The sequence below is a fragment of the Ictalurus furcatus genome, chromosome 26 (genome assembly GCF_023375685.1).
Source record: "Ictalurus furcatus strain D&B chromosome 26, Billie_1.0, whole genome shotgun sequence".
Lineage (NCBI taxonomy): Eukaryota > Metazoa > Chordata > Actinopteri > Siluriformes > Ictaluridae > Ictalurus > Ictalurus furcatus.
The window spans coordinates 9,142,284-9,156,999 of NC_071280.1; the positions used below are offsets into that span (position 1 = coordinate 9,142,284).

General features: G+C 37.1%; 1 protein-coding gene and 1 long non-coding RNA gene across 5 annotated transcripts in view; one reads left to right on the forward strand and one right to left on the reverse strand.

Moving 5' to 3' along the window:
* Positions 1–14,716, reverse strand: part of LOC128602148 (uncharacterized) — a 38,361-nt gene that overhangs the window by 11,985 nt on the left and 11,660 nt on the right. Inside the window, exons 7-8 of one of the 3 annotated variants that reach the window (XR_008384804.1) lie at positions 10,229–10,303; positions 9,055–9,473 (exon numbers count right to left, since the gene is read on the reverse strand). The exons of 1 other annotated variant lie outside the window; for it this stretch is intronic. This is a non-coding gene — a long non-coding RNA (uncharacterized LOC128602148). Of the gene's footprint in view, positions 1–9,054; positions 9,474–10,228; positions 10,304–14,716 lie in introns of those variants that run through there. One more of the 3 variants, XR_008384803.1, reaches the window with a different exon arrangement.
* LOC128602144 (interferon-induced GTP-binding protein Mx3) lies at positions 1,146–9,409 on the forward strand. 2 transcript variants are annotated; one of them, XM_053615726.1, is made up of 14 exons: positions 1,146–1,322; positions 1,438–1,493; positions 1,584–1,780; positions 2,048–2,185; positions 2,467–2,621; positions 2,712–2,850; positions 3,935–4,133; positions 4,215–4,293; positions 4,924–5,046; positions 5,128–5,260; positions 5,736–5,894; positions 6,640–6,716; positions 6,836–7,054; positions 7,790–9,409. In XM_053615726.1, exons 2-14 carry the CDS (start codon positions 1,438–1,440, stop codon positions 8,012–8,014), a joined length of 1,899 nt encoding a protein of 632 aa, XP_053471701.1. In that variant the 5' UTR covers positions 1,146–1,322; the 3' UTR covers positions 8,015–9,409. The 2 variants fall into 2 exon arrangements, with proteins under 2 accessions (XP_053471701.1, XP_053471702.1); XM_053615727.1 differs by having other exon boundaries at positions 1,146–1,493.

Genomic DNA, 14,716 nt, shown 5'->3' on the forward strand with positions numbered 1-14,716 from the left:
TTTCAAAACCTGTTTCTACTATAGGTTACAAAATTCTGAGTTCACCACCAAGAGCTGTACTCCAACATTTTACAAGCTGAAACTTATTATTAATTATACCACAATACTAAATTCACCAATCTGATTGGTCAGAAGGTGTTGATTAATTTTCTATAACAGCCGACAGTAGTGTTAGCTGTATTACATGTCACAGTTTTATATTAATGCAGGCACTTTAATATGCATTTGTGTCTATAGATCAATTTACACTGGGACTTGTATGACAGACGCTGAACAAAAATGTGCGTAATTGTTGATGTGGAGAAATGTTCCAAGGAGACGTTTATTTAGCATATCTTGTGTCTCTATGTCTGCACTTTGTCAGTCAGAGGGAAAACAATAACTTTAAGATTTCTGAAACAGGAAAATCTAATCGACAGGGAAGTTTGTGGTTAATTTCAAGAGGAAGAAAAAAGAGAGACTGGTGTGGGAAAAACTATTTATAATGTTATAGCTGTTATAATGCGATAAGAGGAACTAGCTTGTTAGTGTGGGCAAAACTGAAATAAATCATTTGGGACATTCTGTTTCTGGAAAATCACCAAACATCATCAGCAGTGGAATAAGTAAAGTCACACCACCTATAACAAATTATATTTCTATAACTGCACACCATGTTATTTCTTACAGATAATTTTGCCAAATTATATTTCTCAGGACATTTATTTATGTAAATAAAGTTTGTTCATATTTACTGGAGGTGGCAGACATGATAATTAGCAGTTTTAGGACTGTATGTTTTACTATATGTCTGATTGGAATGTATATTATCATAATGATTTTAAAGAAATCAATATTTTTAAAAGAAAGCAATATGTAAAAATGTTGAATATTTTCCAAACAGCTAAAAAAAAAGTATAAATTGCATAATATGTTATTTTAGTTGTTGATCAAATATGAATCAGTGATAGATCTTGGTAGTGGGTCTTTTTGCTTGTATGATTGAGTTACTCATAGTTTTTGAACAAAGCTGCAACAAAACTGGCCTGTTCCTGAGGTTGAGATTAATTTGATAATTAGAGAGGCCTAAATAAAACTTGGAAAGTCCAAACAGGACATATTGGAAAATCCAGACATTTAGATGTTTCACTTTTGGTTTCTTAACTTATTGCACAAATGTGGGCATTTTTTTTTTTTACCGTTCTCCAGCCAGAGAGGTGTGGCATATGGGGTGTGTCTCTGTGTGTGTGTGTGTCTATATATGTGTGTACACATATATAGCCACATGAATCACTTCCAGTTTATTCACATCCTTTTGAAATCAAGTTGCTGTACACAGCCAGGTAAGTAAAATACCTTAATTTCTGTGATGTGGGAGAACTAAAAGTTATTATTTCTACATGTAAAAAACATTAAAAGAAAGCAACAACGGCTGCATATATGGAATTTGTTTCCTAGATGATGGAGAGTGAACAGGGAAGCTATGAAGATATTGCTTATGCTGGGGAAAACAGGTCAGTGCGAATTTAATGTGATCAAGCAGTCATCAACTTGTGTGATTGTAATACTGTCTATAAAACTTGATGTATTTTACTTATTCACAGTAAGCCAATGGAAGGGGTTTTCCATAGACATTTAGAGGAGAGGGTCCGTCCTTATATTGATCTGATTGACTCTTTGAGACTGATTGGTATTGACGAAGATTTGGCTTTGCCAACTATAGCTGTAATTGGAGATCAGAGTTCTGGAAAAAGCTCTGTGTTGGAAGCACTGTCTGGAGTGCCATTGCCCAGAGGAAGTGGTGGGTTGTTTCCCATTTCTCTTACAGAGTAATAAATATATTACATTACATATATTACTACTTTTTACTACTTTTTTAACATTTGAGTTTGTTTGTTAGTTTAACATTTGTCAGTTTAAAAAAAAATCAAGCTACAACATTCTCACTTCTTTTTACACACACACACACACACACACACACATACACACTGTAGGTGAAATTTGTCTGTTTGACATTAGGAGAAGTAGGAAACTAAAGCTGATGTATAATGTGCTTTTTCAACTTTAGGTATTGTGACAAGATGTCCACTGGAGTTAAAGCTGAGGAAGATTAAATGTGGCATTCACTGGAAAGCCGTAATATCTTACAAAGAACAGTTCATTGAGTTTGATGACCCATCATTGGTTGAGGGCTACGTTGAAGCAGGTTGGTAAAATTACTGGGAGTAATAAAATTAAGAGCTAAAGACAAACAGATAAGATTCCTTTCTTATGGTTCTGAAAGAGGAACCTTGCTGTCAGGTTCTGCTTTAGAATTTCTAACCAGTGGTGTGCTTTAAGAAAGATTTGTCCAGTAGATTTAAAATAAATAAATAAAAGTTGATTAGCCAGCAGTTTTTAACCTAACACTTTCTATGAAGCTCATGATCATAAATGATTAGAACAATGTTTATAATTCTTTTAATACTATTTACATCTCTCTAACAGCCCAGAATGAGCTGGCTGGAGAAGGCGTTGGGATTTGTGATGAACTCATCACTCTGGAGATCATGGCTCCTGATGTGTGTGACCTCACACTGATCGATCTCCCTGGGATTGCCCGAGTTCCTGTAAAAGGTCAACCTGAGGACATTGGACATCAGGTTAGTGTAAACTGTGACTTGACCCTTTTTTCTAACCATATTAAGGACATTTAATTTAACAGTAACATTGCTTGTTTTATTGTTGTCTAGATCAAAAATCTCATATGGAAATATATAGAGAAGGACCAAACTATAAATTTGGTCGTGGTCCCATGTAATGTTGACATAGCAACAACAGAAGCTCTGAAAATGGCACAGGAAGTGGATCCTGAAGGAAAAAGGACATTAGGTAAAGTGTCAACCAAGCTACTTAACAAAAGCTTAATTTTTTATTTATTTAAATTCTACATGGGATTCTATGGCAGCCCATAGAATGCTTTGTACACTAAAATTTAGCACACTGATAGAGGACAATCTCAGACACCAACACAGCAAAAATTGCAATAATAATTCTGCCATGCAACATTGTAGTGATTTGAGTACACTTTCCTCTAATTCTTTGGGTCATGTTAAGTTCACGGATATTCTGATGCTATTTCAACCATTTGGATTTCCCACCTTTTATAGGTTTTGGGGTGGGTGGGGGGGGGGTTGCTTTTTGCTTTTTCTCCTACAAATTTTGTTCAGTCATGACATCATCGTGGGAAGAAAACTTGTTTCTCTGATTCTTTTATATGTGGGACAGTTTGTTCAACATGTGCAAAAGAATTTGACAGTGAAGTCTCTATAACAGAAAGTAAGGGCATGTCTAAGCATTGAATTAATGTATTCAGACCAAACTTAGTATGTGAGTAAAAGACTATGACATAAGGGATGCCAAGAAGTTATGTCTAAATTTACCTCTAGGGGCGCTATCCTTCACAAATTTGTCAAACTGCTCATAACTTTTGAACCAAACAAGAACAGATTATGATTCTTCTTTCTGATTATTCCATAACAGGAGCCAAGTGTTCTTGATGTAGCTTGTGTTCTTGAGTTGTGATTTGCAAAACACAAAGACAGTAAAAACTGGGATTTTTATTGCTTCTTCACCTCAAAACTTGGTCTCATCTTTGTGCACAGTATTCAGCATGGTTACACTGTAATGCACAAACAAATTTGCTTGTAAAGTTGCCAAACAGGAAGTGAGACCATATCTCAGTAACAGCTTGTCATAAAGCCATCAAATTTAGTATATCTGTTTGGTAAACAAGAGTTAATAGTAGAATTTTTTTTTTCTCATTTCCCTCAATCATAAAGTCCTTGGCTCCTTAATGGGCAGCTATATTCATTGTTATTATATTTATTATTGTTGTTGTTGTTGTTAATAATAATAATAATAATAATAATAATAATAATTTTATCGTTATTATACTTTTTTTTTTCCCTAACAGCTATTCTCACAAAGCCAGACCTTATAGACAGGGGAACAGAAAAAAACATCTTGGATATAGTCCGAAATCAGGTCATTCCCTTAAGCAAAGGGTATGTCATCGTTAAGTGCCGTGGCCAAAAGCAAATTGACGATAAAATCTCTCTGTCTGAGGCCACTCGAGTAGAGAGGGAATTCTTCAGACGTCATGAATTCTTCAAGTATGAAGAACTTGTTAATTTTTTATGACATGTGACCCACTTGTGATAACTGGGAACTTACGGTAATTTTTTTATTTCCAGTTGCCTGTTGTACGAGGAGAAAGCAACTATTCAGTGTCTTGCCACCAAACTGACTCAAGTCCTGGTTGATCACATCAAAGTATGTTTCTGCTCTTTTTACACTTTTCTTATACTATTCCTTATTATTATGTTTTAATGTAAGTTAGAACAGTTTTGCAATATGTGCAGAAAATCAGTAAAGGCAGTCATGAATGATTGAGTACTACAGAGGGCTACTAGATGACACAAAAGCCATTGCCGGTGACAGCTGGTCATTATATTAGATGGTAGGGTTAAAATATAACATCTATAGCTAGAATAACAGAGTAACTAATTTACCTTATTCATGTTCCTTACACCTGTGACTGTTCACATGCGCCATCTAAAATCCCTGCTGAAATGTTATGGATGTGTCAGTGAAACTGACTGAAAAATATAAGCCCAAATGAAGCTCAACTGTAGGAGGTGTTTCACTCTGTGTAATCATCTGATAGACATGAACACATGACATCACATGACATTATGGTCTGAGCTAAAAAATAATTTTGTGGAAAAATGCAGACTGGTAAAAACGAAAGCTTTGGATAAAAGTATCTGCTAAATTAATAAATGTAAATGTAAATGTCCACGATGACTGCAATGGGCATACTTGTCCAAAGGAAATGTGACAAAATATTAGCCCATTAATTGTAGGTTTTCTGATCTCTCTCTTTTTTTTTTTTTTTTTCAGAAATCGTTACCTCTGATCTCAGAGGAGATCAAGAAGCAGCTGTGGAGCTTGAGAAAAGAGCTAAGTCAGTGTGAAGCTGGTCCACCACTGGACCCACAGAAGAGGAAGACCTTTTTTATTGATGTGTGTAATTTTTTTAAATCCCTTTTTTAAAACCCTGTACCAGCTTGGCTATATCTTGTTCATGGTTGCTTGTTCTTTCAGACCTTGGCAAAATTTAACGATAAGATCAACCGCTTGGCATCTGGGGAAGTGGTTAACAATGACAACTTGTTTATAATGCTTCGGTCTGAGTTCAAAAAGTGGAAAGATCATCTTGACAACACAAAGGCATCATGTGAGTACACAGTCCTCGTATGCAGAAGCCATGCCAAATCATTTTAATAATTTTCAAGTGTCAAAATATATTCTTTAAAAAAAAAAAAAAGCACACTGTCAACATGGAGAGAACTATGCATGCAGAACTATCAGGGGTGTCCAATCCTATCTGAAAAGGGCCGGTGTGGGTGCAGGTTTTCATTCCAATCAAGCAGGAGCCACACCTGATTCCACCTGTTTAATCAGTTCAACTTGACTTTCAATATATTTGGGTGTTGCTTCTGCTTGGTTGGAATGAAAACCTGCACCCATGCCAGCCCTTTCTAGATAAGATTACACAACCCTGGTGTAGAGGAACAAATATTTCTAATTATCTTTGGCTAGTATATTTAGATCAGCTAAAATAAACCTTTTGGAAACTCCAATTAAATGATGCCTATTGATGGGAACTGATGGGGAAGTTCATTTTTGGTCAAATTTTAAACCCAATGCAGTCCACAAAACGGTCCAGGAAGTGGTGAGTGAATATGACCTGAAGCACAGAGGACGTGAGCTGCCTGGTTTCAGTGACTACAAGGTGTTTGAAATGGTGGTGCAGAAGCTTGTGATCCAGCTAAAAGGACCAGCTATTGAGACACTCAGGGTCATCAGAGGTAGGTTTCCACCACTTAACCTTCACGACTTTCATTCCTTAAATTTCAATAGATTTAGTAGACCAATACCATAAAATAATGAGGAAACAAGCCAAACCTGGCCAGGAAACTGCTTATCAGGCAATTGTCTAATTACTTTTGAGCCTGTGAAAATGGAGGGACTCCATATAAATGTCTGTAATTCCTAAACAGTTAATGCAATATTTTTGTTAAACCACTTGAATTAAAGCTGAAAGTCTACACTTCTATCACATCTTGATTACTTCATTTTAGATCCATTGTGGTGATGCGGGAATATTATGAAAATCGTGTAACTATCCCAATACTTATGGATCTGATTGTATGAAGACATTTTTGGCATGTACACAAAGATTCAATAATTATGTGTTGTACTTCTGTACAGCTCTAAAATGACATCAGATCAGACAGTTCTATTGATAGGAATTTACCCAAATGGTGTATAGTACATAAGGAATAAAACACTGGGAAGTGTTGTTATAGGAAAATTATCAACATTGGGATGGTGAGATGTGGCCTGATGCAAAGCAGAGCTACTGTTACCAACACTGAACTTAAGTCTTCAAAATACTATTATACCATAGCAATTTCTCACCAGCCTCTTTTCTCTGTTGAAGTGCATAAGAAAAAAAATGCAGCACGTTGTTTAATTCCTTTTTTAAAGGCCACAAGAAAACAAAGCATTGGTGAATGTAGTAATATATTGTAATAATCTTGTGTGTTTCAGAAACCATTCAGAAAGACTTTTCAAATGTGTCCAAAACCTGCTTCAACACCTACCCTTTCCTCCAGTGTGTTGCTACGGTAAATATAATTCATAAGTTTTAAAGCATTTGTATTGTGAAAGTGTGAAATATTTCTGAACCAGTTAAATCTATTCTTTCTGAAGCTCTATAATCACATACTTAAAATCAACATCACAGAACAAGATCGACAACATTCAGTCAAAGCAGGAAGCCAAGGTGGAGCAGAGGATCATGGAGCAGTTTGAGATGGAGCAACTGGTCTACACTCAAGATGGCATCTACGTCAAGACCTTGGATGCGATTCACTCTGCTGAGGGACAAAATGCTTCAGAAGACAACTTTGCTGGGTTTGACAACAGAAACAAATATCCTGAAATGCTGCGGGCTTATTATGAGGTATATTTTAGTAGTTGAGCGGTTAATGATCTATATGCACAAATACAAATGTACATTTGGCTTCATTCATAATTATTATTATAGATATATTTAAACAGTAGGGTATGCATAATAATCAAATCAAATATGTTGTCTAAAAACATTCTGGTCTTAAGATATTTTTAATTATTAATAAATAGTTCTCACAAATACTTATTGTATTATTATTATTTTGAACTACATTGCTTACGATCATTTTAGAAAAGATAAGAAAAATACACATCCATTAAACAGTTACAGTGCATCCGGAAAGTATTCACAGCGCTTCACTTTTTCCACATTTTGTTATGTTACAACCTTATTCCAAAATGGATTAAATTCATTATTTTCCTCAAAATTCTACAAACAATACCCCATAATGACAATGTGAAAGAAGCTTGTCTGAAATCTTTGCAAATTTATTAAAAACATAAAAAGCACATGTACATAAGTACATTTAATTGAGATTATTACAATATATTACTACATTCACCAATACCTTGTTTTCTTGTGGCCTTTAAAAAAGGAATTAAACTACGTGCTGCATTTTTTTTCTTATGCACACAATTAATTAATTAATTAATTAAATCCATTTTGCAATAAGGCTGTAACATAACAGAATGTGGAAAAAGTGAAGTGCTGTGAATACTTTCCGGATGCACTGTTACTTAAAACCTGGAAATTTTGAGTTATAGAGATTTTTCCCTCTCCTGACAGATTGTGGTGCAGCGCTTGGCTGACCAGGTGCCCATGCTGATCCGTTACTTCATGCTGAAGGAATCCGCTCAGCTGCTGTGCAGTGAGATGCTGGGATTAATGGACGGTGCCAACGTGGCCGATGCCTTGCGTGAAGAGTCGAATGTCAGCAGACGTCGCATTGACATGCAGAACCGCACGGACCGTCTTACCCTTGCTCAAGACAAACTCAGCAACTTTGTTTGAAGCCAGGGGGCCACTGTATAGCAGGGTTTCACATCCTTTCTAGTTTAGCACCTGAATCAACCTATCAGCTAATTACATTTGTCTGAATGTGGTGTGTTAAAAGAGGGAAAATGCTCATCTCTGTTGGTTTGTGGCCCTTCACTACCGACACCAATGATCTACACAAACAACTTTTATATTTCCCAGAAAAGGCCCTGTGGACATTAAGGACATATTGGTCTGTAGTTGTTTATTTAAATATGCTCTATTCAGAATTATTTAGGCAGAGGTGAGGAGCAGGAGTGATGAATAGCCTTAGTGCATGAGTGGATGCAGGTGGTTAAAATTCCTGATGTCAAAGAACCCTTGTGCAGTTCAATAGTTTCTACTTCAGTAAAGGTTTTATACAGGCTTCATAGAATTCATGTTGTCTGTGCAAAAGGCCTTCTGTTTGCAATGAGTTGTGTTTGTTGAGTTTGCCTCTGTATTGTGTTTCTTATGTTGTCTTGTTTTGGAGTTTGTCATTGTATTGTTTGTTGTATTGTCTTGTTTTCTGGGGTGAATAAATGCCTGAAATAAGGTCTGTGGTTAACACAAGCTCAATATATGTTCTGTTCTCGTTTTATACTACGCCATAAAATATATCAGTAATACTCCACTCAGGATTGTTTAAAAAGCTTTTACGTGTCTTGAAAAAGATGGTTGCTAACAAGTGGCTAAATGGGACTGCAGAGGTTGTCAGGGACATTAAACGTCATCATGCCGAACAGGAAATCTCATCTACGACATCACTGTTGTGTTTATACTCGCACTCTCGCAATGCAAACTTTCCAACTTGTAGATTTATCAATTTATAGTATTTTCCAATTGTATTGTTTTTTTGTTTTTTTTTAAAATAAAGATTGAAAGAGTTGTCGGAAGCTTAGTGTTGGTGATGTTGAAGTCATGCAACCATGGAGTAGTTCGTTTATAGCCTAACATTAGCTTTTTACTTCTAGCGAGTGTATAGTCTTCAAAATCTTATGAATCTTATCTTAATGAACGAAACATGTAAGAATCATAAACTTTTGTTGGTCACAGAGTTTATTTTCTGCAATAATCCAAAAGCCGAAAAATCCTATGGGCTTGGGAACCGAGATGATGCTAACTTCTGGGGTGGCCTACAAAAATACGCATAAAGGTAATTTATGCTGTCACATATTCAGAGCAGTTTAGCTGATTGTATGATGAAAAGGGTCTTCACATGACAATGTGTGTGTCGTTATCTTTTTATGTACATTCCATCCACTTATCTAATGGTGAGGCATGTCAGGTCAGAACACCCTGGTACAGAATACACTCACAACAAGAATTAGCATCAAGAGAATGAAACAGATTTTAAGCATAAGAGAAAGTAAAGAAAAATCTCAAAAACAAGCCAGTAAGCAGATTGGGTGAGCTAAATTGTCCAGTGTTCCCAGGCTCCAGATCCACTGCAACCCTTTTAAAAATACAGCAAATAGACAAGAAGAATGTATGAATGTAATATATTCATGTCATACTGCAATTGATGAAGTACCATACTGTGGATTACTACAGTTTTTAAATCACTGAAGTTCAGTTTCATTACAATAAACGATTTTTATTTATATTTCTTCATTACTCTTTATTTATTTATTTATTTCCATGGCAATACTAACAAAGCCAAATTTGTTAGAAAAAGGGGGAGAGGCTGACATTATGCAGGTAAAAGCTGTTCCTCTGAAAAAAGGTTACGCAATGGTAGAGTGACATCAATGAGAACAAGACAAGACTGGAGACAGCATGTATTTTTTTTTAAACCGTAAGTTCTTCAGGTCCCACTGTCAATTCATGTAGCTGATTTCCATCACAGGAAACAGACACCACATAACGTAAGACACGGGGAATATCACTATATCTCCTCCAGCTGTCTTTTAGAAGAACGTAAAGTCCCAACACACTGCCTTGCTAGCAGACTCACCAAAGATCTGGTTGAGCTCATCAGGCAAGTTTTCAAACTCTGGTAAACATGGGCCAATTCTTATCAGATGTTCTTCCTTATTCAAAGGCATCACTGCCATCCCTGACAGACCAGATTCAAATCTGCTTGTCTGCTGTTAGCATGGATCTCAGGGTCTATGTTCAAGGGCCTCCGTTAGAGCCAGAGAAGATGGGGGCTTATCTGAGTAAGATAAATCCTTCAGGTATTTAGCAGAGGATGGGGCAAACACTTACCTAATGAGGAGTTGTAACATCTCTTATTTTATGTGAGCAGAGAATCCTGGAGTTCAGCAACCAAATCAGTGAGCTCTGTCAGACCAGGAGACAAGATTTTATATAATAGAAATAGTGGAAATCAGGTGGAGATGCAATTATAGAATTCTTAATATTTTTTTCTTATGCTTGTTATACAATTATTATTTATTTATTTATTTTTAACAGATATTGTCCAAAATTAGTTCAGAGGTCAGTGTGCACTCTGGTTCCCAAATTAACCTCATCTGAGATATATGATAATAGTAAGTAATATTATCTGGACTTTTCCCCCATTTTGTAGTGTTACAACCTTGAACCTATAAATACATTTCCTAACTCATAATTGGTTGGTGGGTGCTGACAGACCAATTTTTAATTCACTGCTTCATGGAAACTGTAGAGCTCATGGAATATTCATACACTTTCTACCAGTTTCAAAACCTGTTTCTACTATAGGTTACAAAATTCTGAGTTCACCACCAAGAGCTGTACTCCAACATTTTACAAGCTGAAACTTATTATTAATTATACCACAATATTAAATTCTCCAATCTGATTGGTCAGAAGGTGTTGATTAATTTTCTATAACAGCTGACAGTAATGCCGGCTGTAATACACGTCACAGGTTCATATTAATGCAGGCACTTTAATATGCATTTGTGTCTATAGTTCAACTTACACTGGGACTTGTATGACAGATGCTGAACAAAAATGTGCATAATTCTTGATGTTGTGAAATTTTCTGGGGAGGCATTTTATTTAGCATATTTTGTGTCTCTATGTCTGCACTTTGTCAGTCAGAGGGAAAACAGTAACTTTAAGCTTTCTGAAACAGGAAAATCTTCAGGACAGGGAAGTTTGTGCTTTCTCTCTAACTTCAAGAGAAAGAAAAAATAGACTGGTGTGGGGACAACTATTTATAATGTTATAGCTGTTATAATGCGATAACAGGAACTAGCTTGTTAGTGTGGGCAAAACTGACAAATTATTTGGGACATTCTGTTGCTGGAAAATCATCAAACATCAGCAGTGGAATGAGTAAAGTCACACCACCCGTAACGAATTATATTTCTATGACTGCTAAATAATTTCTAAACTGTGTTTTATTTCTTACAGATCATTTTGCCAAATTATATTTCTCAGGACATTTACTTATGTAAATAAAGTTTGTTCTTATTTACTGGTGGTGGTACACATGATAATTAGCAGTGTTATGTTTTACCATTTCTCTGATTGGAATGTATATTGTCATAATGAGTTTAAAGAAACATAGAAATCAATATTTGCATTGTGCTCCCGTTGCGTTGTATTTCCTATATCAATAACTAAACAAATTACACTCAGAAACAAAACTGTAACTCTTGGTGACTTCTTTCCAAATATTACTAAAGCCTCCCTCAGAGGACAATGTGACATCTTACGCTGCAAAAAGATCCCACAGGGACAAGAGAAGAGCAAGAAAGGAGAGAGCAGAAGAAAGGGCAGGAAAAATAAAGAATCACTGGGAAGCGCTGATCATTGACAACTACCACATGATCCTGCAATTGGGCAATGGCTGATCGACATTGGGAGTGCCATGGAGATGTTCAGAAATGTTCAGAGGAACAGAGAAAAACATCTTGGATATAGTCCGAAATCAGGTCATTCCCTTAAGCAAAGGGTATGTCATCGTTAAGTGCCGTGGCCAACAGCAAATTGATGATAAAATCTCTGTCTGAGGCAACTCGAGTAGAGAGACGTCATGAATTCTTCATTTGACCCACTTGTGATAACTGGGAACTTACTGTAATTTTTTTTATACGAGGAGAAAGCAACTATTCAGTGTCTTGCCAACAAACTGACTCAAGACCTGGTTGATCACATCAAAGTATGTTACAGATCTTTTTACACTTTTTTTTTTATACTATTCCTTATTATTATGTTTTAATGAAAGTAAGAACAGTTTGGCAATATGTGCAGAAAATCAGAAAAGGCAGTCATGAATGATTGAGTACTACAGAGGGCTACTAGATGACACAAAAGCGATCCCCACTGACAGCTGGTCATTATATTAGATGGTAGGTCTAAAATCTAACATCTATAGCTAGAATAAGAGAGTAACTAATTTACCTTATTCATATTCATTTGTTACGACCCGATCCAGGTCGGGCTGCAACATACAATAAAATAAAAAAAGAAAAGGGTTGGCGAGACCAAGATTGCGTTTGCTTTGTTTATTCTACAAACAGAGCACCTTTTATACAGTGAGGGAAAAAAGTATTTGACCCCCTGCTGATTTTGTACGTTTACCCACTGACAAAGAAATGATCAGTCTATAATTTTAATGGTAGATTTATTTGAACAGTGAGAGACAGAATAACAACAAAAAAATCCAGAAAAACGCATGTCAAAAATGTTATAAATTGATTTGCATTTTAATGAGGGAAATATGTATTTGACCCCTCTGCAAAACATGACTTAGTACTTGGTGGCAAAACCCTTGTTGGCAATCACAGAGGTCAGACGTTTCTTGTAGTTGGCCACCAGGTTTGCGCACATCTCAGTAGGGATTTTGTCCCACTCCTCTTTCAGATCTTCTCCAAGTCATTAAGGTTTCGAGGCTGACGTTTGGCAACTCGAACCTTCAGCTGCCTCCACAGATTTTCTATTTGATTAAGGTCTGGAGATTGGCTAGGCCACTCCAGGACCTTAATGTGCTTCTTCTTGAGCCACTCCTTTGTTGCCTTGGCCGTGTGTTTTGGGTCATTGTCATGCTGGAATACCCATCCACGACCCATTTTCAATGCCCTGGCTGAGGGAAGGAGGTTCTCACCCAAGATTTGACGGTACATGGCCCCGTCCATCGTCCCTTTGATGCGGTGAAGTTGTCCTGTCCCCTTAACAGAAAAACACCCCCAAAGCATAATGTTTCCACCTCCATGTTTGATGGTGGGGATGGTGTTCTTGGGGTCATAGGCAGCATTCCTCCTCCTCCAAACACGGCGAGTTGAGTTGATGCCAAAGAACTCCATTTTGGTCTCATCTGACCACAACACTTTCACCCAGTTGTTCTCTGAATCATTCAGATGTTCATTGGCAAACTTCAGACAGGCATGTATATGTGCTTTCTTGAGCAGGGGGACCTTGCGGGCACTGCAGGATTTCAGTCCTTCACGGCGTAGTGTGTTACCAATTGTTTTCTTGGTGACTATGGTCCCAGCTGCCTTGAGATCATTGACAAGATCCTCCCGTATAGTTCTGGGCTGATTCCTCACTGTTCTCATGATCATTGCAACTCCACAAGGTGAGATCTTGCATGGAGCCCCAGGCCGAGGGAGATTGACAGTTCTTTTGTGTTTCTTCCATTTGCGAATAATCGCACCAACTGTTGTCACCTTCTCACCAAGCTGCTTGGCAATGGTCTTGTAGCCCATTCCACACTTGTGTAGGTCTACAATCTTGTCCCTGACATCCTTAGACAGCTCTTTGGTCTTGGCCATGGTGGAGAGTTTGGAATCTGATTGATTGATTGCTTCTGTGGACACGTGTCTTTTATACGGGTAACAAGCTGAGATTAGGAGCACTCCCTTTAAGAGTGTGCTCCTAATCTCAGCTCGTTACCTGTATAAAAGACACCTGGGAGCCAGAAATCTTTCTGATTAAGAGGGGGTCAAATACTTATTTCCCTCATTAAAATGCAAATCAATTTATATTATTTTTGAAATGCGTTTTTCTGGATTTTCTTGTTGTTATTCTGTCTCTCACTGTTCAAATAAATCTACCATTAAAATTATAGACTGATCATTTCTTTGTCAGTGGGCAAACGTACAAAATCAGCAGGGGATCAAATACTTCTTTCCCTCACTGTATATACACAGTGGTTTCACTCTTCAGAAGCCGGCCAGGCCAAAATAATAAACAAAAATACCCTTTGCAACCAATCCTGTCACACAAGGCCGGAGCAGGCGTGGACAAGACATGATCATCCACTAGCAAGCCGGAACGTAACGCATGCAGTAGGCGGGGCTTAGAGAAGAGCGGGGGAGACAAAAGAAACCCATCCCACCACCGACATAGACACACAAATGGCACATAGAGCAAACAGAAATACATATAGAGGTTCACAACTGTCAATAAAATAACACAGAGATACTGAGTCGGCCACAACATTTTCAGACCCTTTCTTATGCTGAATGGTTATGTTAAAACCTTGCACAATCAAGGACCACCGCATGAGCCGTTGGTGGTTGTTTGACATACAATGTTGAAATGCTTTACCAGGCTTTTAATACAGTTGACTTCAGTTGCTGCTTGGTTATGGGTCTTTCTGCCTTCAGTTTTGTCTTCAGTAAGTGAAAGGCATGCTCGGTTGGGTTGAGATTAGGCATGTTTTATTAGAGTTTTGTTTTTTGTTTTTTTAGCAAAGTCTAATCTGGCCTTTCTGTTCTTGAGTGTTACCAGTGGTTTGCATCTTGAGGTAAACCGTCT

Excerpts from the sequence above, each read along its gene's own strand:
- LOC128602144 (XM_053615727.1), top strand. The coding sequence starts at position 1,438 with ATGATGGAGAGTGAACAGGGAAGCTATGAAGATATTGCTTATGCTGGG. Across the intron at positions 5,261-5,735 it reads TGACAACACAAAGGCATCAT|TCCACAAAACGGTCCAGGAA; the intron begins GTGAGTACACAG and ends AACCCAATGCAG. Across the intron at positions 7,055-7,789 it reads TGCTGCGGGCTTATTATGAG|ATTGTGGTGCAGCGCTTGGC; the intron begins GTATATTTTAGT and ends CTCTCCTGACAG.